Source organism: Musa acuminata, chromosome BXJ1-5, assembly GCF_036884655.1.
Source record: "Musa acuminata AAA Group cultivar baxijiao chromosome BXJ1-5, Cavendish_Baxijiao_AAA, whole genome shotgun sequence".
NCBI classification, from domain to species: domain Eukaryota; kingdom Viridiplantae; phylum Streptophyta; class Magnoliopsida; order Zingiberales; family Musaceae; genus Musa; species Musa acuminata.
The window spans coordinates 36245370-36271524 of record NC_088331.1 but is presented as its reverse complement, the minus strand read 5'-3'; the positions used below and the strand labels follow the sequence as shown (position 1 = coordinate 36271524).

The following is a 26155-nucleotide window of genomic DNA, read 5'->3' as shown; positions in this document are numbered from 1 at the left end:
TATTGGATCCCATGGACGAAATAAAATAAGAGCCGATGAGAGATTATTAGATAAAGATCTATTAATCTAAAAGGCTTGGGTAATTGGATGTAAATTCAATACCCATTAGGAGAGGATCAATTAGGGTTTGATAGGGGACCTCTATAAATAGGAGGGATTCAGTGGTTCATAGGCTAGAGCCTTTACTTGTCTCTCCTATTCTCCTCCTCCTCTCCACCTAAGAGCATGCTTGGAGTTTTGAGGAGCATCGTAGTAGCCCTGCTGTGTGGATCACCGCTAGAGAGGAGGGCACTTGACGTCCTTCACCCTCTCCTAGATATCTGCAAGGAAACAGGGATATACGATCTCCCTAGGTAACACAATCTATTCTATACACAGTTTGTTTTGCAGATTTTTGCGCACCAATCTTCGCATGACGACAAATATCTTTTTGAAAAATTGAGGATTTTGTTTTCTTATTCTTCCGTTGTGTATGTGATGTCGCCCCCAAGATTTCTCAACAAGTCTCACTCCTCTTTCTTGGATGGTTATAAGGCTAAGAGATGAAGAAGGAGAACTCTTTATTTTTACAATACTTCAACACTCAAGAACTCAAAATTATGCCAATAGCTTTCATGCTCTTTCATGCAGAAAAGGGTAGGGTATTTATAGACCCAAATGACTTCAAAATTGGAGCAAAAAAGTATCTTATCTTGGATTTTCGGGGTACTTACAATACCACCGCCATTATTGGGTGGTACTACCACGTACAATCTGACACTGGATGGTATACCACTTAGTTTGGGTGGTACCACTGCCTGACATAGCTCGGAGATTGAGCTCTGGCGATACCACCATCTAACAAGGGCGGTACCACTGCCTATACCACCTAGGAGACTGGGTCTTCCAAGTGGTGCCACTGCCGGCCCTAGCAGTGCCACCGTTGGTTAGAGTCAAGCAACTTGGTTGGGCCTTGTATTCGGCCCAAACTATCCTAGCTTCGAGCCGAGTTGGCCCCTAACAGAGTTGATATGATTACCTCCCAAATCAACTATAATTATCGTTCTAACTATGATTAAGGAAAGCATGGTCCGGTACGTCGATTATTCACTCGGCGATCCTCCAACGAACTTCTTAGCGAGTCTTCCAGCGAGCTTCCAGTGAACTCCCGACCAACTCTTAGCTAGTCTTCCGGCGTGCTTCCGACGATCTCTCGATGAGTTTTCGATAAGTCTTCCATGGTGCTTCCGGTGATCTCACGATGAACTCTCGGCGAGCTCCTAGTATATCGTCCGAGTCTTCGACTCCGGCTCATCATTTGCTTTATGCCTTACTATTATCGTAGTTAATCCTGCACACTTATCTCAACACATAGATTAGATCAAATAATTTACTAATTGATTTCATCATCAAAATCCGAGATTCAATATAACTGTTGGTGGTACCACCACCTAGAGCACTTGGGAGACTGAGTCCCAAGCGATGCCACTATCGGCCCTAGTAGTGTTGAATGACTATTCAATCGACCCAATTCAGCCTTATTAAGGGCCCAGTTGGCCCATAACTGAGTTAGTGGGATCGCTTCTCAATCTTAACTCAACTTAAGGTCTAACTACGATTAAGGCAAGCAATCTTTATCTGGTATATCGATTTTTCTCTCAGTGAACCTCCAACGAACTTCTTGGCGAGTCTTCTGGCGAGCTTCCAGTGAACTCCCGACGAACTCTCAAAGAACTCCCAACGAACTCTCGATGATCTTCTGAGGAACTCTCGACGATCTTCCAACAAACTTTTGACGAGCTCTCAACACACTTTCAGTATATCATTCGAATCTTCGACTCTGGCTCATCATCTACTTTATATCTTACCACTATCGTAGTTAATCCCGCACACTTATCTCAACACATAGATTAGATCAAATAATTTTACCAATTGATTTTATCATCAAAATCTGAGATTCAACACAAATAATATCTTAGTTGAGTAAGTTAGAGTAAAATTTATTATCCAAATATCCTGTACAATATACCTTATAGATTTTATGAGAATAAATTTATTTTTAAATTTATCAATTCTTGCTTCTATATTTTTAACTTGATTTCCGTTAAAATTCTTCAAATACTATGTGGTTATTTGAAACTCTTATATCTCTTTGATTTCAGCTAAATTTTTTTTCTCAATTGAGCCAACACTTGTTTTAAAGTATTGTTTACTCCTCTCTTTGGGACACTATGTTTTGCAGGAACTGTAAGACCAAATTTTTAAGATACCACCATCTGATAAGACTTAATTTAATATTTCTAACGCACAACTTTGCATCTTATATGGTACTGATATTGATGATATTAATCACTTTTTCTTTAGCTTTGATTTGCTATTAAAATCTAAGTTTTCTTAATTCAACAGTTGGTAACAAGTTTTCCGATTTTAATGATTGGATTAATGGTTTTTTACTTGAGAGGAGCAATAGCTCTAATTTCTATAACTTATAAAGCAATATTATCATTGAATAATAAGTTACTGAAAGCGTCTGGAGGTTCTATGGGTGAGATACACAATGTTCTTTCTCTGATTAAATGGATTAAAACGATTTAGGTATGTACCAAGTTTAATGCGGATGACACTTTTGTTCCTCTTTATGTAATGGAGGTATTGGATTTGTTGTCTTTAGGCAGGGTGCAGACCCACAATGGACTCCCAAAAAGCTTTGATAATTAAGGAAGGATTGGTGCTTGAAAAAAAGAAAGGCATCGACAATCGGTTGAAAGTGATAATCTCGATTAAAATTTTAAATAAAGAAGGGTTTGCTCGGTGGCCTATCAGAAATTACATCAGCAATATCAATGTTTTACTGTATAATTTTAATATATAAAGTTATGTGATACTGTATAAATTACAGCAGCAATATGAACACGGATGCTCGCTCTAACAGTTCATTGGGTATGAATAATTAACTTTTTTTTAGAAAAACCAATATTTTGAAAAACATTTTTTTTTTCTGGAAAATGCGTCTTTTCTGAAATTTGTGGTAACCCCATCGAATACTTTATAAAAAGTAAAGGGTAAATAAAAAGGAAAATACTAATGCGGTAATTGCTAAATCCGACCTCACACTCACGGATGAGAACCGTGTGAGGGGCGGCGCGCCATGAGTCCCCTGTATAGAACCACCGCACGATTGTTCCACACGATTCCATCCTTCCGCCCGGTCCCTCACTTTCATCCCCTTCCTCTTGGGATTTCTCGGTGTGCTACTTGCCATGTCCGTCATGAGATCGGCTTCCTTTCCGCCGAGATGGCTCGCCTCGGGTCCAGGCGCTCCCATCGCGCCGTCCGTTCGGGCATGTAAGTCAATGGAGAGGAGCAAGAGCCACAAGGTCTACAAGCAGCTCGGTTCGTCTCCCTCTCCTTTCTGCTATAAGTTGAACTAGTCGAGTTCTTGGACGTCGAATTCCATTGGCATCTCTTGTGTGGTCGTCTTGCTAGTAATAGCTCAGGTTATATTCATGCTTACAGTGGTCTCGAATGGCGTGGTTTGAATTTGCGATGGAAGAATGTGTGCTATTTTGCCAATGAACAATTGTCGATACTTCATCTACTAGTAATTATAGGCAGTTGTATTACTCTGATGTGTTTAAAAAACCGAAATGAAGTGAAATCCTCTTTAACGACATATGGTAGTTATATGCATCTTAGTTTCTATAGTATTTTCAAAATAACGATTAATCCCATTTATCTTTTGTATTTAAAGTTTCAGGATCCGAATCTGATGTGCTAACTGGCCTATAACTCCCTGTGTGCTATTTTGCCAATGAACAATTGTCGATACTTCATCTACTAGTAATTATAGGCAGTTGTATTACTCTGATGTGTTTAAAGAACCGAAATGAAGTGAAATCCTCTTTAACGACATATGATAGTTATATGCATCTTAGTTTCTACACTCATCATACCCTTATAAGCCAAACTTAGTCTTTGCCCACTTCCGATGTGGGACTAATTGGGGTGTTACATAAAGTGTGTCGAAGGTGAAGCCACAACTCACTTTTTAGAGAAATTAGGGTGTCACATAAAGTGTGTCGAAGGTGAAGCCACAACTCACTTTTTAGAGAAATTATACAACTATCAGAAATTCCAACTTAAGCTGTTGCATCAGTCTATAGTGAGCCCTCTAAGCTGGTTGCAATATCTGCACTGGATCAGCAAGCGGTTACAAAACAATTCTTGATTTTGTTTTCTGAGATACTTCTCAATACTGGATTAACAGATAAGCTTTGGTTGTAGAAAGTGACATCATTCAAATGACAACAAATAATTTGTTTTCCTCTAGTGATATGCATTTATTTTATTTTTCTTACAGATTATATGGTGTTAAAGTTTTTTATTAGTCATTTAACGTGTGGTGGCATTGGTTTTGATTATGTCCTAATGTCTAAGCCATAAATAAATTCCTAAGCTTTCCTTAGTAGATCAAAACACATTGTCTCCATAATCGTAAGTGTTGATTAGCTCCAGAATAGCTAAATTGGTCCCATTATCTGTTCTATGTCTTGGTGTTTTTTCCAAAAACTTATGTGTGATTACAATTAAAAACATCTGTTTCATCAAGGACTCATCAAAATTTTAAATTCAATTAAGGGCTTAAGGCTTGCTTTGTGAGTATGGAATGTGTGTGATACTTGTTTTGAGAACAGAAGAAAACATGATATGGATTATAAGTGAATTTTTGTACTTGTCATATTGCTCTTTTATGGATCGAATTTGGTTTGCAACATGGCTTAAGTGGTATGGAGGGGGACTGCAAATCCTTTATCCCCAGTTCATATCTAGGTGTCACCTGATTAACAAAAAAAATGAATTTCTTATTCTGCTGATTTAACTCGACGAATTCTGTCCCCGGATAAGGAGAGGCAAAAGGATACCGATACCTTATTTTTAGGTCTTTGACACATAATTGGCTGCTTGTGTCCTGTTACATGATCCAGAATGAGAACTTATGTTTTAAAAGTTTTAAAGGCAATGTGAGCAAGAATTATAGGAAAATAGCAGTATAGTTCATGGTATGAAATTTCGAATGGCACCGCCCAGTACGGGCGGTACGTACCGGTCCGACGACATACCGGTGCGTGGACCACCCGCTACCGGACGGACCGTGCTACAGTGCTACAGTAATATATTGTAGTAGCGCTACAATGCTACAGTAAGAGGAAATCACTCGGTAAGCCCTGGTGTACCGTTCGGTATGTTGGTACCGTATCGTACCGAGCCAACCTTGAAACACCGGTATGGTACTGTATTGCATACCTTGGTATAGTCAGTTTCTAGTATCTGAATATTTTATTATTGTTGTTGGTATCATTGCTGTTATTGTTGTTAGACAATTTTCCTGATTTCACATTCTTCAGGTTTTATGACCCATTATTGGCAGTAATTTTATTCCATATACTATTGAATCTGTAACTTTATTGTCTAGGTTTGTACTCACTCAAGAAAAAGATTGAAGATGCAGTTCATCGTGCAGAGATGATGGCACCAAATGCATTAGAAATTGAAGAAGCAAGGCGAATCAAGCAGGAAGAAGTGCTTCGAGGTCATAGTCTGTGGGATGACTTGGCTAAGTCTGATCAACATTTTACTGCCTTAGCTGATGCCAACAGACTAATCAATGATCTTAAAGATTTGAGATATAAGGTGCTGTGCTTCCCAAGACCGGCATAGTGTCATTTCATTAGATAAGTTATTGATATAGGATAAGTTGCTTTGTTACCAAGTTTGATATAGAACAAAAGTATGGAAAGCTCTTGGCATAAAGAAAATGCTTTTTTATAGGATTTTATAATTGTGGAATAAAGAAAAAGAAGATATTAGTTGAGATAGAAAACAAAAGAATAATAAGCAGATTTGCTTTGACTCAAGGATTGCCTCCTAGTAATGAAGGTCTCACACATCTCTATGTTTTTTATGTGAATAATGGAATTGTACCATCCAAAAAAGGAATATAACCCCATGCCTGTAAAACATAATGGGGGAAAAGAGTTTAATCATTCTGTGTAATCTGGTTATAATCTCTTTCCTTCTTTTTATAAACTCCCCAAGCACAAAAAGGAAAGAAAATCATAAAAATAAGGAAGAATACAATTAAGAAAATTATATCAAGGAAAGTTTTTCTTTATTCTTTAGAAGAAGATAAATTTTCAGACTTGTTTTTGCATGTAGTTTTCGTTTTTATAATATATTTGATTGATAAACTTTTATCATTGTTGAATAATGAAAATTGCTTAGAGAATCAAAATATTCAATCAAAATCAGAATTAGATTTCTTTCGCTTTTTTCCTCATTGGTTTCATTTTTGTTTTCACTAGGAAAATTTAGATTTATGACATTTGAAAAATACCCCCTAAACTAATAAAATTTATTCAAACAAGAAATAAATTAAAATGGTCTTGCATCATACACTTTTGTTGCGAAGGAACTTGTCTCAAGTTCAATATTTGAAACCTTGTATCAACTTTGATAATAGAATATCTCAACTGAACCAAAAGCTCTGGTACTTTAAATGATAGAGGTTGTTAAGTTAATATGATACCAAATCTGATGCAGTACAAAAGCATGAAAGGTTCTTGGAAGTTGGAAAAAAGAAATATTTTTTCTAGGATAGAGAAAATAAGATTGAAATAAAAGAAAAAATTTAGGATAAGTACCATACATATATTGGTAAAAAATGTACTCAGTGGAAAAAAACATCAATTCATTTCATCCAATGTTCTTTAGTTAAAATATTTTCTCTCTTTCTATAGAGTCTCAAATGCAAGAAAAAAATAATAAAAATAAGGAAACAAATATAATTTAAAAATTACAACAAGGCAAATAATCATTTATTCTTTCTTTCTTCAATGAATATATATTTTCATATTGTTTTGACAAATAATATTCCTTTTTGAGAATATATTTGATTGATAGGCTTCCATTCTTGTAGAATGAAACTTGTAGACGAAATCTTCAAATTTGATTTCTTCCACTTTTCTCCTTATTGACATTCTTTTTGTTCTTATTGGGCAAACTTGATAACCAATGTAGGATTTTGTAATATGTTGACATTTGACAACTTATGATATTTGCAAAATATCCGTAAATTAATAAATTTAATTCAAATTGATGAATTTGGTCCCGCATCAGTTATCTCGTCCATATAAAAAATAGTTGCAGACATTAGCTTTGACTTCCTAGACTAATTCATTATTTAAGAAATTAAACCTTAGACAATCAAATTTTCCAATTTTATTGAGTCGTTAAAATTGGCCATGGGAACAAATTTGAACTAGACCTTTTTATGAGTTGTATGTGTTCAAAATATTGCCTTGAGCTTCATCTAGTATGTTATTATTGGTGATATCTCTCAGAGCCTTGGGTAAAAACAAGTACTTTAACTATGTGTTTCACAGAAGTTCTTTTCCTTCTCCCTTGTCTTGATATCTTAATGTATCAATTATAGTATTTTGGCTGTTTTATTAAGAGCTTTCTATTTGCTAGTTCATGGCCAGTCTGAGTGATGCTATCAGACTAAAGTACCATGACTTCCTTTATTTTCTGATACAAAATAATTGTGTTGTGGACATAACTCTATTTCAAACTTCTAGGCTGAAGAAGCAAAGTTGATCATGGAGTTAGCCGAGATGGATGTCATTAGTCATGAGCTTTTTAAGCAGGCTTATAAAGCAACTTTAGATGTTAACAGCTTCCTTGAGCAATATGAATTATCAAAGTTTCTGAGTGGTCCATATGACAGTGAGGGAGCTTGTTTAACTATCAAAGCTGGGCCAGAAGGCATTGCTTCTGAGGTTAAAGAACCATTTTGTTTACATTTAACAACAATTTTTGTAGCTAGATTTTTCTTTTCATAAAGCTGCATTTTTGCTAACTGTGGTATCTTAATCCTTAGCAATCAAGTTCCGAACTTTAGGTTACTGTAATCTCAATAAGTAACTTGAAACACCATCTAAACTTTCTGATTAATTGTGTTTTAGCATATTTATATATTTTTAATTGTTATGAACATATTTCCTGATAAGATTTACTGAGAGGTACTGTCAGTAATATACTTTTTGCTCTAAATAGAATTTGCCTATCAAGAAAAATCAACTGGTATAAATATGTCCTATTATATACCTTAATTTTTCAATCATAATTTATAAGAAAGAGCAATTACTATGATTTTGACAATTTCATTTGAGGCAACTGCTGCAACATTGTTACCTCTATGAAGTTATCATTTCTATTGTTTTTTTATTGGCTTGTGCTAGTGGATTATTCTATGTTCTCTGTTTTTTTTGTTGTAATATATAAATACTATATCTTCCAAGTGTGTGCAAATTTTTGATAGTCACATTGAAACTTTTAGATTAAGGAAAGATGGACTAGCACATTGGCAAAATTTAAATAATTAGTTTATATTGTTAAGTGGGTATTTTTCTAGAGTTTTTGTGAAAGCCATGAGATGTAGGAGGTAGACTACAGTATGCTTTCACTTGAGAGAATTTCGGGCACAATTTTGATCAATGGCCTCATTTGTAATTTTCATCTATGATTTTACTGAAAATTTGGATGCGCCAATCAAGATCTATCATACTGTAGTATCCTGCTCGGTATGGATTGTACGCACCAGTCCAACGTACCGGTCCGATAGAGGACCGGTACGCTGACCACCTTGTATCCGGTGGTCTATGTTATATGATCTTGTATTGCTCGATATAGGACTTGTACCGGTTGAAATAGTCAAAATTCGACCATTTCAACCGATACCAATCAAGGATCATGATTCATTTTATTCAAACGGTTCATTTGACCGTTTGAACTAGTAGAAAGGGTTTTTAACCCCTTATTCTCTCTCTTTTCACTCTTTCTAACTCATCTACTCTTTCAATGACTTTCTCATTCACATATTTCTCTCATTCTCTTGTTTGCACTCTCTTAAACTTCACAAAGCTATGATTTGTGGATTGGATCAAGATTGAGAGGCTAATTAGAGAGGATTAACACCTAAATTAGATAATCAAAGATATATATGTTTTTTCTTAATTTTTGATGATTTTTGAGATGATTAAGCCTATTTTATGTTCTCAATGTGTAATATGTTGTTTGAGGCCTTTTATGTTGGTAGAATAATGTTAATTAGGGAGTAATTAAGGCCTTTAATGTTGTTATTAGTGTGTATATTGCTTTTTATCCGAAATTAAACACATATTATGTCAAATCTTTGTATTTCATGCATATTAGGGTGATTTACATGTTTGTGATGGTAGAATATGTTTAATTAGGTTTTAATTTAGATTATTTTTGTAAATTTATACTAATTTATATTTATTTCCAACTTAAAAGCCTTGATCTTACCTAAAGATTTATTATGATGACTTCTAGAAAGAAAGAGTATTTTGCATTTACATTATGATGACTTTTAGAAAGAAAGAGTATTTTGCAATTACATTGATGTATTAAAAATTATGTTTAATATAGGTAGTCACTGGTGTTTAAATTACAGGGAATATATCAAGTTTTCTGTAATCACCATGTGCCTCTTGGATTAGAAGAAAAGTTTTTATGACCGTTTATCACAAGTCATCTTTTATAAATTGGAGCAGTGAACAACTAAAAAATATAGAATAAGTTAGTGTAATCTAGATGAGAATATTAAGGTGTATATGTGAGATTCCTAGAAAAGATAGAATAAGACAATTTTAATTTGTAAACAATTAGCTCTGACATTGATAGAGAATAAAATAACAAAAATCATTTGAGATAGTATGGATATTTATTAAGATTAGTTGATTAGGAGAGGTAGAGAAGACATAAGAAAATTTGGCAACTGCTGTCTTGAGCTTTGTAGGAGTATGTATATACCCTTATGAGGTCTGATTCATTTTTAATAAGTGTCAGCAGGTTGGTTTAGGGCAATAATAAACCCAAGGAGGTCTAGGGTCAATCTAGGTGACCCTAGACCTGATATTGGAGAGATGACCCTAGACCAGTAGTTTTAGGCAGTAACTATTGCCAGGTCATCCAAATAATAAACTGATATTGGAGAGATGAGATCCTAAACCACCCCTTGTGTGGTCAGAACCGAGCAACAGGAGTTCTAATATGGTTCTAGAATAAGTTAGCCAAGCTATTTACCTGTTGGGAATTGTCTTTGAAGAATTTAAGGAACCCTTTTTTTTTATTTTTTTGACAAGGCTCTTTTGGTTATATTTTGTAGGATGACAAGATTTCTTTTTCCACAAAACTCACAAAACTTCTATAAGAGAACTTGCAATATCTAAAGGTATAGTTGAGATTGATACTCTTTTTATGCAATAGAGTAGCAGTAGATCAGTAGTGATCTCTCTTCTTCTCTTTATTGCTCTCATTTGGGAGGTCAATACTTCTTGTATCAGAGATTACCTTGATAGGAGGGTCATATTCTCTTAAGTTGTTAGGACTAGATCAACCTTAGTGATTTATGGCAAATGTGTCAGTGTTTGTGCACCCAAGCTCATGCCTCTATCAAGGAGCCAATACTGTAAAACATATCTAACTTCATAAAGGAGATGTATATCAATCTAGGGCTCACTTTGACAGACTTGGAGGGCAAATGGAGACTTTGTGGACCAATCCTAACAACATGTAATGATCTTCATCAGATTCAATTGGTGTGAGATCTGCTTCCTTCAGACCTTTAAAACAAATTATTGGATGCAATCAGATAATATATTTGCAACAACAACCTTTTTGTATAAGCCCCGGACGTGTGAACCCAAGCAACCAACATATTTGACATTGACTACAATATGTTCTTGCCTTGAAGGCAATTGGGGATGCAATAGGACCCAGAGCATTGCAATGTGCAAATTGGTGATGCGGTAGATCAGTGGCTAGTAGTCCCAGTTTAAACTTTGTAAGGTCTATCTAGAATTGAAGATCCAGCACACCCTTGACTTCCATGCTATTGGAGCTCGATTAAGCTGCTAAAATGGCAATTTTGACTTCAAAGTGTTGTCAACCAAGGGAATCTAAAATAAACTTCTGCAAAACAAACTTTTACTCTACACGAAGTCTGAACATTTAATTTCTTATAGATTATGTTTATATTATAGTGTTCCATGTGATGAAAGTTCTTTTAATTTTTTTATATTTCTATACTATAATGGTCATGTAAATCAACAACCAGGTTAAGAAAATTCATCCTAATATTAACATCATTTTTGGGGGTGCATCATTTTTGTGGACTGATTAGACCCTAAACTGGATATTAACATCCTAATATTGATTTTAATTGTCATGGTTAATTTTAAATATATTTTCAATTGGTTTCCTACTTAAAATAAGAATAAATTGGATATCAAAATCCTAAGATTGATTTTAATTGTCAAGGCTAGTTTTAAAAACATTTTCAATAAATTTCCTACTTAGAATAGAAGATATAAACCTTTTATTTAATTATTTTTGGACTAATATTAGTCTTTATTTTTTCTAATTATTTTACTGAGATTTGGATTCCATTATTGAATTTATTTGGTGTCTAATCGTTGTGATATGGATATTAGATAGTTTGAGTTAACCAAGTTGTTTAGATATTTGAAATAATTTATTGAGAAACTTTAGTTTCCTCCTATTGAACTACTTATAGGGTGATTCCTTTAACTCCTTTATATATGACGGTTTGTGCGACCTAAAGATTTTATTTGAGACTGATTATCTTTTGATGAAATAAATTAGTGGTAGATTAGTAGTAACTTCTCATCTTTCTTTTTTTCTTTCTTCGGAAGCAATTCTCCTTAGATTAAAGAATACCCTGATAATAAGGTCATATCATATCAAATTAATGGTTTAGATAAGTTCATCGAAGGGAGAGAATAGCTAATTTATATTCATGTCCTCATCAAGAGACTTTTGGTTCAGACCATGTTGAATGGGCACAGTGGAAGTTAGCTTTGGTTACATATTAATAACTTTGGATGGGACAGTATGGGTGAGCTCTTTGGCAACGATTGTTCCTTAGTGGCATGGAGAAATGCCAATATCTTTCTAGCATGGCAGTATGGACCAAAAGTTCATCTTGTTGGTAACTTCAGCATGGATTGACATGGCACATGCTAGTACCTTTATAGCATAATACATACCAACCTATTCTGGCACGTATCGGTTGGTACTACAATCCTTGCTCCGGGAGTTAGAAAGCCTTGAGGTGGTAGTGGAAGTGGTAATGGGGATTAGAGGAAAATAGAGAGGATAAGGGATAAAAGTGTTACTTTGCAACAAGAGCCTGAAAAATCAGAGCGAAATCAATTCAACTTGGTAGTACTCACCATATTTTATGGTTTTTGAATGGATTCCCTTGGTAGTTTTTGTAGAAACCATCTATTGAATTAGCACTGGATGGTTCTTGCTCGAATCACAACTATGATGGATGATCATGAAATTAGCTGAGTGGTGTAGGTAGGTTTGATGACACTCAACTTTGGGAGAAGTCTATTCATCCGATGTGGATTTTACTTGACTTACGCTAGCACAATTCTTTTGTGGTGCAGTTGACTTGGTTTTCCCTGTTTGCATGGTCCATTGCTACTGGTCCTTGTTGGTGTTTAGCAAGAGAAATATTCAAGCTCTGGTCTTGAAGGATGGAAAGTGTGTCATTAAAAACTAAATTCCACTAACCAATCACTTGTGATGTGATTAATATTCTGGCTAGTTTAATCATAACCAATAGTGATCAAGGTTCAGAATTTGGTTAAATGTATGTCAACCCAGGGTCATGCCAAAGAAGCCCCATCTTTGTTTTTGATTTCCCAATTTAACATGGACACATCAATTCTGATTACTTTCTAGGATACGTTCACTGATAAGAAATTCTTTGTTTTGAAATCAAATCATCTTATTTTGGCATCTGTAACCAAAAGTAATTTATGTTGGAAAAATGCATGTAGTTATTGATAGTTTGTAGAGCTTCATACTATTGCTATGAATTCAAGTCATTGTTTAATGTAATATTGTTTGTTCCTTGGTTCAGAGTTAAGAGTTGCTACATTCATTAGTTTTGTGGCATGCTCTTCATATGTATAAATGCTTAACTGCATGTCTAGGTTTGGGCAGAGAAGCTTCTTCAAATGTATACCAGATGGGCTAAAAAGTATGGATGGACAGGTAAGATCATTGAACGGTATTCATCAAAGGGAGCTGGAACCAGAATAGTAACTGTTGAGTTTGAATCAGAATATATGTATGGCTACCTTTCTGGAGAGAGAGGTGTACATAGAAAGATCTGCAATTCTGTGGATGGATCTGCTGTTCCTAGGGTAATCTTTGCTGTTCCTTAATATACGTCATGTTAGTAGGCCTTTAAAAATTCTAAATTTCTTGAACATTGAAATGAAGATGTCTTGTTTCAGAAATAAGGTAAACAGGACACAACTGGTAGCTCAGATCATGTTTCCTTGGACTATGTATTATGAAATATATAAGACATACATGAGAAGTTCCAAGTGGCCAACTGGGAGGATAGGTTATGACATATCATGCAATGGAATAACCAAATACTAACCAATTTTGCAGTATAAATTAGGTTCCTGATAAGGCGCTTTGGCTTTTTTTTGTTCATGACTTGAGTAAAACAATTTCACTGCAGATCATCACTTGTTTTATGCATGTCAAGGTTTATTAGAATAAGTCCCCTAAACATGTTAATCCATTAAAATATAAGTTTCTTTAGTAGACGACTTAAAACTATTGGGAACGCTTTTTTAGAAAGGAAAACTGAGATTCACAAGTTCCCTAAAGTTTTTGATGTTACATTTCCTTGCCTGTTTTTAATGTGGTAAGCAAGGATTAACATCTCGGTCACACCCTTGTACCCTTTTGAAGATTTGGTCTTGTGTTGAATGGTACAAGCTGGTCTAATCAATTCATCCTCAAAAATATACTTTTAAGATCCATCACAAACTATATATGAAGGAAACATGCATACAAACCCTATAAAAGTACTAAAGTGGACATGTTATACATGCATTATAAAGTAAACATATTTATTTATCAAATTTGTTGTCATACTTTTTTAATGTAGGACGAGTAGCAATTGGTTTCTTTTGATGATAGGGAGCTAAAAAGAAAGAAAAAAGATAATAATTTAAAGATAATAGAAAAAAAATTGGATAACTACCTGACTTACTTTACCTTAAGGAGGGAACTCCCATGATGAAGACTTCGTACCTCCATACATTTTGCACATGGATGATGGAATCATTCCATTAAAGAAGTAACTTGTGGCCTCATACTACTTACAAGGTGGGAAAAGGATTTAAGTCATTGATCCATTTATATTTGATGCATTACAATGTTCTAGCCTCTTATTTTAGGCTCATGTATAAGAACAAAAGGGAAAATATATAAATAAGAAAATTACAATCGTATCAAATCGAATATATGATATCCTCTATCCTATTAAGAAGATAATATTTTTGACTGATTTGAAAAATAATCTTCCTCTCTTGATAACATTTTTGATTGAGAAGCTTCTATCTTTGTAGAGATGAATCTTTAATCAAGATTTGTAATCTTCAATAAAAATAAAAATAATTTCTATTTGCATTCTTTTCTCCTTGCTGAGCAGATGTTGACATATGATAACTTGTTACATATACGAAATATCCTTAAACTAATCAAATTTATTTAAATAAAATATAGACTAAATTGGTTTCATGTCATATGCTGTCGCTACATAAGAACTCGCCTTGAGTTCATATTCTTGAGATATGGATCGGCCTTAATGATAGAACATTTTTATTATCTTTAAATTGTCTCCTAGGAAGAAGACCTCGCTCCTCTGCACATCTTGCATATGAACGATGGAATCATTCCATCGGAGAAGAAACTTGTGGCCTTGCACCATTCATACACAAGGTGGGAACATAACTCAATTCATTGATATATTTCTAATAAATGCATTACAACATTCATGCCCCTTTTTATAGACTCAAGTACAAGAATATAATAGAAAATGCAAAAATAAGGAAAATTACAATCTAATCAAATCAAATATGTGATATTCTCTTTCCTTCGAAGAAGGTAATATTTCTAACTTGATTTGAAAAATAGTCTTCCTCTGTTGATAATATTCTTGATTGATGAACTTTCATGTTTGTAGAGATGAATCTTCAATCAAGATTTACAATCTTCAATAAAAAACAAATATGATTTCCTCCATTTTTTCTGCATTTGTATCCTTTTTGTCCTCGTTGAGCAGATGTTAACATATGAAAATTTATTACATATATGAAAAACTAATCAAATTTGTTTAAATAAAGCATTAGACTAAATTGGTTCCATGTCACTTTTTGTTGGTAGTAGGCCACCAAAAGGATGAGTGATTTTGTGGGAGGTAGTTCCATGTCTTCAATGCATCTCGATTGTGGAATAAGATTACAACTTTGAAGAATATATAATATTTTTTCCATGACATTGGATATCAATATACCATATACCACTGATGAAGGGAAGTTATAGTTGGGCCTCATTATTATTAATTATAGCTAGGATAGTGAGTTGTTGGGGCAATTATAGCTAGGATAGCTAGGTTATATCAAATACTATTGCTTTCATTATTGATAAGTTGAACTGCAACTATAACCACGACACTAGGGTTGTGAGCCATATGAAGCAAGGATTGTTGTACTGCCCGAAACGGTAGGAAACAAGTGGCACATATCAGTCCGAACGTGGACCGATGCGTGAACCATTCTCGTTTCAGGCCATTTGATCCAAATCATCAAATAAGTGTCATATCACCTCGATTAGGGTTTTCTACCCATTGCACAGGACGTTGCTGTCGCTAGTGCTGTTGTTGTCGTCGGGGAATGTTGCCTGCCCATTCACTACTGTCACCGTTGGACATCTCCTACCCGTTCATTGCTGTTGTGGGACATCACTTGCCCATTCGTTGCCACCATGAGACTCTCTCGCACACGCCTTTCTGTTCTCCTCTTCTTCCTTCTTTATCTTCCTCCATAGCCCCTTTCCTTCTTCCTCCTCCATCACTTTGTTTTGTTCCTTCTTCTTCTTCCTTGCTTTCCGTTCTCCTCCACCATTTCATCTTCTTCCTTCTTCTTCCTCCTCTATTGCTTCCCCTTCTTCCTTCTTCCTCCTCCACTATCGGCCCCATTTTCCTTCTCCCTCTTCCTTCCTCTATTCCTCCACCACCCCTTCCTCTTCTCCTTTTTCTTCCTCTCCGAAACACCAGTACATACCGGTGTACCATGTGTTAGTACATTGGTACTAATTGGTACATATCAGTTTGATAGATTACTGGAACGGGTCTGGTACCCAAAACGGTGATCCTTGATATGAAGTATTAGTTTGTGCAAAGATGGCCATCTCAATGATGTTGTTATCTATGAAATCTATGCTATTTGGACGGTAACCATGAGGAATTCTTATCGAACTCGATATCATATAAGTTGTCTCTTATCTCCTCAATGGCATGAATGAAATGATGTTCCTTGCTCTGATAGACTGATTGCTTGTATCTCAACCATGTTTCAATCTTGTGCCCTGCTCTTTATATCAAGGTTCTGAATATCGTACCGTATCATATCGGTGTACTGAGTTTTACTTGATATGGTACGGTATGGGGTATCGAGCGGTACACCTAAAAACTGAATAAAATCCTCTGAAAATACTTGAAAAATAGAAAAGAAAGTTAGGATAGGGTTTCTAAGTTAGAAATAAATATACATTTAGTATAGTTTTAGTAAAACTAATCTAAATTAAGTAAGAATAGTGCCACATCTTTTTCGGGCTTAAAAGAATTGCCTTGTGCAAGATTTACAATTTCGGTCCGCTTCGGATCGTCGTTTGTTAATATTAAATTATCTACAGAAAAATTATTTGAATTGTTAGATTATTTTGTATACAACTTAAACTTTAAGATTCAAATGAATTAAGAAATTACATGTGTAAATATACTTGATTCTACCACTAAAACGAACGATGGGCTTCTACGAGTGGTGGATCGGGGTCCTCGATGCTATGTATCTGTATATCAATATGATATGTTTGTCAGACCCAATCTTGAAATTGATCTCACGATATAGTGTATTGAAACACCGTATGCCATTGGTGCATCAATGTGGTGATGGTCGTAGGTTAATCGTCGTGAATCACGTGTCTGAGGCGGCTCCTCAAGCATGTATTGGTGAATATTCGAACTTTTATTTTCGCTACGAATCTACTGCTCTCCGTATCATACTGTTGCTCGGAGAAATATGACCAACTATTATCGTACTATTATTGGCCACAAGATTCTCCATAATACGATGATTGTGAATACGATAAGCTTCATTCTGTGTCTACGTTGTGTAGGCTCTGTCGCATCTGCTCAAAATCATCCATTGGCTTCTCCTTTTCCTTTCCCTTCCATGTATAAATTTGACCAGTACCTTATCGAGTTTCATGATCTGAATCTTAGGTGGCATGTGTAAAATACTGCTCCTCAGTCCATGCACCACCCTTAAATTGTGTAGATGGGACCAACGACTCCCCAAATTAGCCTCTTAAATTTGAATCAACCACATATCGTTGTTTTGTTGAGTTTAGGAGAGTGAAAATATGAGAAAAAAAGAGTTTGAGAGAGTTTAAGAGAGAGAGAAAGTAAAATGGATCGAAATAGGGGGAAGGAAAGAGTTTAAAAACTCTTGAGAAGGCTTCCAATGGTCAAATTGATTGTTGGAGCACTATTACAACTGGTAACAGTCGCCTGGTATAGCTCGTATCGTCCGATATGGTGCTATGTCATTGATACTGCTCGGTAGTAGGCGGTCCGTGTACCGTTCTGCTAGCGGATCGGTACGTACTGTCCGTATTGGATGGTACAATACGAAATTAAGATCCTTAATTTAATACCTCATCTAGAAGTGGATCTTTTTTTGTCTAGTGTTAGGCAGTGAACCTTAAATGTGTATGTTTGCTTTTCTAAGCATCTCTGTGACAACTGATTGTGAATTTTGGTTTGTATTGACAGGAAGGTAGACAAAATATGTCAGCAATTACGCTTGACGTTGCCATTGATAAGATTTATATTGTAATCTTTTTGAAGTGTAATAAGATCCTCAATATTATAATTACTACTCAATTGCAAAATTGTAGTTAAACAACAAGTTCTTTTTTTATGTATCTAATCTGAAGTAAGCATGAATTATATTTGTGATTTTGTTACCTAGATTCATGTTGTATTGGAATCAAATGAGTGTTCTTACTGATTATCCCATAAATTTCTCGAAATAGACATCCTTAAAGCAACATACGTGATTAAGTAATTGTTCATTTCATTACTTAATGTGTTGGGTTGTGTAAGGATAATCAGGTATAATAATTTCATTATTTCTTACTAGTTGCATTGATTGCACTTGAGATGTTTGATTCTGATCTACTGATGAACTGTGAAAAGCCACCAAGAGGTTATCTGTGGCAAGGTTTGTATCAAACTAGTGTGTAGGATTCAGGTAGTACCTACATCAAGTTGCAAAATGATCAATCATTATTAAAATGTATTAGACTATCTCAGTATAATACACATTACAAAGTTAATAAATAATGAAATAAGAATTCTTTTTACCTGTCATAGGAAGGTGGTTGGAAATCCGGGTGTCCTATCTCAAATAATGTTATAAAGATTCTAAGATCTCCTAGGGTTAGTGAGTGCCCTCCAAGTCTTTTTATGAAGGAAAAGATGTGCTTCTCAATGGTCTTCCCATCCATCAGCTATCCACCAGCCTGCTTGGAATTTATGCTATTATCAACACCATCTAAATTAAATGGCAGTTCTCAACCTCATCCACTAAAGTTTACATTACGTCTTGAATATACCATGCATCATGAATCTAACTGGTGGAAAAAGTGATTCTTTGTTCCTATAAGTAAAAAATGATCATGTTGCTCATCTTGGAAGGCCCGGATTAGTTGTCATATATAAGGTCACATCATATAAGGCCCACTGCTTGTTAAATAACTTGACTTAGCATAAGATTTCTTCAACCTCCTCATCAAGATACTACCTAACAATCTTAATGGACTAGAAGGTTGCATCTTGGGATCATGTTCTAGAATGATAACATGGACCTTAAGTTGTATGTGCAGGGATGAGATTGAAATTGAACCACTTTATTATTTACTTTGTTATATCTCTGTTCTTCTCTTTTGTATAGCATATTTGATTTTTTTGTCTAATTTTCACTTTGGAAGGGAGTGTTAGGAATCAAGATCAACCATGTCAATAGCTGACCTCTTAATGAAAGTGCTAAAAGAACCCCATAAGCCCCCAGGTCGAGGTGGTTGTATACTTCAACCACTTCTTCCTAGCTCATGAGTGTCACGTGATTGCTTCATATTTACACTCCTATCCAAACTTTGTGCATCACTCCTATTGGGCCTCCTTAGTGTAGAGGACTGATTGACTTGGGATGGTTCAACAACACCAATATTGTTACTACCACTACCATGTTATTCGTGTTGGGATGAACTACTAAACTTATTTTAGTGTCTTATGGACTGATGCATGTGGTGGCACTCCAGTGATGCACAAATAACTGTAGTAAGCTCATGGTCCTCACCAACATTATCCCCTTGACTCCCATTTAGGCATCCAATTCTACCTTAGAAGCCTGTCTAATTTCTCTGTTTACCTTCATTCACTTGGTCATGTTGGAAAATCCATGTTGGTTCAGTTAGGTTAATCCTCAATCATGACCAATGTAGTCATAGTGAATGTACTGCTAATGATGATGGTGGTCTAAGTGACAAGCATGCTACTATGCTGAAAAAATACTTTGTTGGTTAAGAGTCATTAATACAAGTATACAACTACAAAATTTAAATTTAGGATTCAAAACATGGTATAAATGTAGCTACTTCTATGGAAATTAAGCTAATATGCACGTAAATCTAGCCTAAATCTTCATAAAGCTACATCAAACCCACATGGATTTTATTCCTCCATCATGACCAATGTAGTCATAGTGAATGCTGCTAATGATGATGGTGGTCTAAGTGACAAGCCTGCTACCATGCTGAAATAATACTTTGTTGCTTGCGAATCATTAGTACAACCACAAAATTTAAATTTAGGATTCAAAACATGGTATAAATATGGTTACTTATACAGAAATTTAGCGCAGATGCACATAAATCTAGCCTAAATCTACATAGAGCTACATCAAACCCACATGGATCTTACGGATCCCTATAAAGCCAACTTAAATCTACATAGCTTTAGCCAATATCTATGAGGATTTAGGTTGAATTTGAACAAATCTTGGTTGGATTTGAATGGTTCTCAGGTAGTTCCTAACGGTCTTAGTAGGATTTGAGTAGACCTGGGCTAGCTTCATAATAATCTTCATAAAGAAATAACAAATCCAGACTAGAAAGTGATGTAGGACAAGAACTTCAATACAAATATAATATAGGGCTTGAACGGGCAAGAAAATATTTTTGTTTATAGGATTTCATAGTTGTGCAATAGAGTATAGAAGTTATTAGATGAGGTAAAAGCAAAAAAGAGGAAAAAAAACTTCTAAACTCACTTTGGTTCAAGGATTAACTCCTAGTAATGAGGGCCTCGCATCTCTGTGCATATCAACATGTGGACAATGGAATTGTACCACAGGGAAAGAAGAATGTGGTCTCACACCACTCACATATAATGTGGAGAACACTCTTATTCATTCAACCATCTCCATGCAGAATTGTATTGCAAGGAAAGAAGAGTGTGGCCTCACACCACTCACATGTAATGTGGGGAATACTTATTCAATTAACCATGTTGTGGTGTTTCCAGAATACAATCCGTTCCTCTTCTTATAGACTCCCAAGTATAAGAAAAAGAAATTACCAAAATAAGAAAAATATAATTAAGAAATTATGACTCTAAATCAAGGCTTGTCAGTCATTTATTCTTTAGGGAAGATAGATTTTAGATATAGTTTTGCAAATAATCTTCTTTATTTGATAGAATATTTGTTTGATAAACTTTCTTCTTTGTAAAATTTTCAATCATGATATACTTCCTTTTGGAAATGAAATCACTAATGAAATCCAAGATTTATCTTCTCCACGTTTCCTTGGGATCTCCAATCAGTCTATGATTTGTCTTTTTTTCTATTTTATTTGGCTTCCATTTTTTGTCCTTTTGGGTAGTCTTGGTAACTAATGTAAGATTATAGAAGATACTGTCATATGGCAATGATATTACCTGGTGGTATCAATTTAATTTTGATCACAGAGAGCATGCATGATATAGGTGGATCATCCACCATGGATGAGCCTTTGTGCCACGACAAGTTCTCTCCATTTAATTTGAGCATCATGGCTTTATATTTCTGAAACATTCTTTCTCCACTTAGGTTTATGGTTACATGTCAGATCCTCCCAAGATCTGGCAAAGGTTGGAGCCTTTATCACTGGGCACCTTTTTTTCTTGCTCATGTTTTCAGTCAGAAAGCAATATCAGAAGAATGCATAAGAAGAATAACAGAACAAAAGCTCTATAGTTGTTTTTCTAGTTAAGCAAAGTGCTTTTCTCATTTTTTTCATTGGTCGTGTAAGTCATGTGGTTCACAGTATTGGCTGATCCCATTGATGCAACCATATCATCGAAGACTTGGCCAATTTCTCAGCCTTCAATTTGAAATTGCTCAAAACTGGCTTGAATTGATCAAACTTAATTATGAAACAGGGCTAAACCTTTTGAGAGCTGAGTCAAACACTTGTCCTCATTATGATGTCATGATCATGGAAGCCTTTTAAAACCTTAATTAATTGCCACTAAATAAATTTAAGTAAAGTAGGAAAAAAAATACCACATGATGTCATAAATTCTGGAAAAAGACTAATTGCTCATTGGAAATGCTAGTAAGGTATTGTGTTTTTTCCTCAGTGAAGCAATTTAGTGATTTTGTGATAATCTTCTAGCAGTTTGCATAAACATACTGATGTTGCATGTTCCAACTTTAGGTTTATTTTATTTTGATATGGAAAATTTGATGACACAAAAAATATTGCAGTTATACTCAGCTATTGTGGATGTGATCCCTCTTTTCCTTGGAGGGTCTATTAATATGCCAATTGATGACAATAATCTTGAGATCTCTTTCTTCTCTGCTCATAAACAATTTCCATTTGAGAATGGAACAGAGCATGCAGTTAGCATTCATCATATTCCAAGTGGTGTAACTGCCCAAAGTTCAGGTACCTTGTCTTCATTGTAAGATCTTATATTTTCTTTTTGCTCTATTGTGCTACATATTCTTTCATATTGTAAACTTCCAACTCGTTATCAGGAGGCTCAACTAAAGTTAACGATGCTTATTGGAAAAATAGAATTTCCCTTCTCTCAAGTGAAAAAACTGTCTGATAGGCAGACTATGGGGTTGACCACACACAATATTCTTTCAGGATTACTGATATAGCTGGGAATAAATTCTGGTTGCTTCTGGAAGCATTAAATTCCTTTGAACTCTACACTAGATATTGTCTTCTAGTGATTAACCTTCTTTGTTGACATTATGAAAGTTTTGATTACATATGTTAGATCTCTTCTTCATGTATTAGTTGAATTGGAAAAGAACTTATACATCTGAACATCTTTCAAGTTTTACTGTGGATTCTAATATAGTGAACTTACTGAGCATCGCTGAAAAAAATAATTTTTGCATAAGCAACATTTAGCTCTTCATGTATTTGTTGAATTTGAAAATATATATTTCAAGTTCTACTATGGATTCTAATATGGTGAACTTTACTGATAATGGATGGAAAATAGAAGTTTTGCACAAGCTACACATGGTTACTTTTTCTGGAACCATAAATGAAATTGTTAACTGTTATTTGGTTCATGTTCAAGGAAATGCAGAATAAGATGAGTAGCATTCAACCCAAAAAGTCTGACATGCATAGGAAATTAATATTCAGTATTGTGTCATGGAAGTCATTAAAAAATATATCTTTATTTATAGGCCATGTCAAATTGCTACTAAGACATAAATTGGATGTAGCTTCACATATCATAGGAGAATATCAATCAGTAATACTGAACAAGATCCTGGAAATGTCAGTAAGTCCATACCAGTTTCACGATAGCAAAATAATTGCACTGAAACCTGTGGAATTGTTTACTGGGGATGGGTAGCAGTACTAGAAACTCTGGAGTTTATGTGATGGTTTTTTCACTTGCAACTAACTCTTCTTGGACATTGACTTTGTAGAGGAACTAAATATAGAGAAATATATCGCAGTTGAGTCCTGAATGGCATTGCTGCAGATTTCTGCTGACATCAATCAGTAATAAATAAAAAAAAAGTTCTACATGTAGTGACAAAGCATATGCCATTAATGAGAATGACATAAAAATTCCAGTATGGATGTTGCATCAGCACTCTCAGCAAGGATATTAGATGTACACTTCGTGTCCATGTAGACATGTGAGCACATATGGAATGAATGGTGTATGCACCTCCCAATACATACTGTCTCAACAAGGATATCAGATGTACACTTTGTGTACATGTAGACATGTGAGCATATACGGAATGAATGGTGTATGCACCTCCCAATACGTACTGTCTCAGCAAGGATATCAGATGTACACTTTGTGTACATGCGGATCACCCTTAACCGGGTGCTCCACTTCCAAAACTGTCCTCTTTTATCCCTCTTTCTGAATCCTGCATCCCCTCACACTCTCATTTCTTCTACTCACCAAAATTTCCCCAAGTTCTTCCAAATCCTACTCAGACATCGTCCAAATTTAAGCAATATTTGAAGGGGGACCCTTTTTCTGAAGGAAAAGGTTTAGAATTGAAGATCTTACCATATTGGACCTATACCTATCTAGCCATGGATCGGCACGGGTTCAGTAGAATCTTGCAGGTAGAAAGTGTCAGAAGAAAAAATGTCAACATTTTATCTTGTCTAGTCGTATCAGTGATATTGTTCTAGGGAACTTGTTTATAGAAGTACATGCTAAAAAAATATTTCATGTTTAATAAGTGGTGTAGATGTAACAGAACATCTTGTTAAAATTTGATAACAGCAGTTATTAACAGTCACAAACTCCAAATATTTATCCAGAAGAAGCATATTCCTAATTTCATGTTAGCTTTTATGCTGTGTAATGTTTCAGAAAGCCTAATTGAGCTTGCTTAAACTCTATGCAGGTGAAAGGAGCTCTTTTGCCAATATGGTTAAGGCTCTAAACCGTTTGAAAGGAAAACTTCTTGTTCTAGAGAATGAACAAGGCACCTCTGATGTAAACAAAGTTGAGAGGGGAGCTGTTCAGAATAAGTTGAATGATGAAACCAGGAGATACATATTTCATCCCCAAAAAATGGTTCAGGATGTGAAAACTGGAATCCAACTACCAGATTTGAACTCCATATTGAATGGTAACATTGAACCACTTATCAGAACTCATATTAGTCTCAAGCGGGGAAGAGAAATGGTGGCAACTGACATGCTTTAGTATCGAATTTAATGCCCTGTTTGGTTGGAGAATTAAATAATGGATTAAGAACTTGTTCTGTAATAACTTCTGAATCTATCTTACTCTACAGCTTTTTCCAACTTGTCAAAGGGATATATCCAGGTAAATATAGTAACCAACAGAATAGTCTTTTCTATTTTAGCTATTCTGGTGGTGGCAAAAAGGTAAACATTCTTTATTTCTGATATATTCTGGACTGTAGCAAGAATAAACAAGTAATTACCTTGTACAGAATAACTTCTCATCTTGATATGTGTTTTTGAACCAAATGGGCCGTAAATTGTAGTAACTACGTTCCTTCTCCTCAGGTTGATAATATTTCATTTAAATGCTAAGCCTCGCTTTGTTTTGATTTTTGGACAAATGCATGTATGGCTTGATAATGTTTCACTTGTTCATAGGAGGTTTTAGTGATCCCTTACAAAGTTTCTTTTGGATCTGATTGTCTAAAGATGGCAGATTAATGTTTTTGACAAAGACGATAGCACCACCACATGTGAAGATGACTCAGCATTTAGTCTCTTAGTACTGGCTCAAACATATCAAAGCATATATATTTGTCTCTACAGTACTGGCTGGAACATATCGAAGTGTAAATCACATTTGAGAGAGCAGTTTATGTAACATAAATGGCTTTGGGACACTTGGATTGATTAGGAAGCATGACAATGAACCAAGTCATATGAAATTGCGATTTTTACCATCACCAAAGATTGGGTGTTTGTCGCTGATTGCAGATATTCAGTTGCCACTTATTATTTGGCCCACAACAAAGTTGAGGGCGTGCGCTAGTGCAAGTAATTTGCACTTGTGTTTGTAACTTGTGTTGGGAGAGTGTGGACAACTACTTTTAAGTAGTAGATGGCATACTTGGTTGAGCTAATATCAGCGTTTCCAACTTTGACGTACCAAGAACTCTGCATGCTTTTAGTAGATGCCGCATTGGTATTTTAGCTTTCAATATTTACATTTCTTAGAGGTTTATTGAAGAACAGTATTATGAACTTATTAGGATTGGTAAGTATTTGAGAAGCATTCTAACTATCTGTGAGGAATTCTAATTAAATTTAAGCTTTTTGGTCGGTTAGAATTTAGATATAATTATGGATTCAAGTAAGAATATTTTTTATATTATTATGATTTATTTTTATAAATATGTTTTGAGTTTCAAGGTTTTAGTGAGAGATAGAATCTTAAGGTAAGAATAGAGATATCAACATGGCAAGATGGTGGGGTACTTCCTCTATCCTCATTCCCACCCATTCCTCATTTAGGATGGGTGGGGGTGAGGACAAAAAATCCTCATTGGGCGGTGGAGAATGTGTAGGTTTTTCATATTCTTTTGATTAATTCATTCAATTTTTTTAAAATATTATTATCAAAATTAATTTATAATATCAAAATGTATAAATAATAACAATTAATAAATGTTGAATTCATTCTTCTGACATGTAAGTCAAAGGGGGGTGTTACTATTGAAAATTAGTATTGTTTTATTTGGTTCAATTGAATTGAATTTGAATATTGATATTATTTCATTAGGTGAGTTAAGCATTCAGACCTAATGTCTAAATTGGATAAAGAAAAACACCCTTTATCCCCGTTTGTTCCTCTCAATTG

At 34.9% G+C, this 26155-nt stretch overlaps 1 protein-coding gene across 2 annotated transcripts; it reads left to right on the top strand.

Annotated features, from left to right (window-relative positions):
* Positions 1-3096: 3096 nt before the first annotated feature.
* On the top strand, positions 3097-24671 carry LOC135674157 (peptide chain release factor PrfB3, chloroplastic-like). Of its 2 annotated transcripts, XM_065183697.1 has the most exons (7): positions 3097-3372; positions 5453-5670; positions 7617-7817; positions 13092-13152; positions 13222-13304; positions 22059-22242; positions 24210-24671. In XM_065183697.1, the coding sequence occupies exons 1-7, from the start codon at positions 3240-3242 to the stop codon at positions 24512-24514; spliced, it is 1185 nt and encodes a 394-aa protein (XP_065039769.1). In that variant the 5' UTR covers positions 3097-3239; the 3' UTR covers positions 24515-24671. The 2 variants fall into 2 exon arrangements, with proteins under 2 accessions (XP_065039769.1, XP_065039768.1); XM_065183696.1 differs by having other exon boundaries at positions 3099-3372; positions 13092-13304.
* Positions 24672-26155: the final 1484 nt, after the last annotated feature.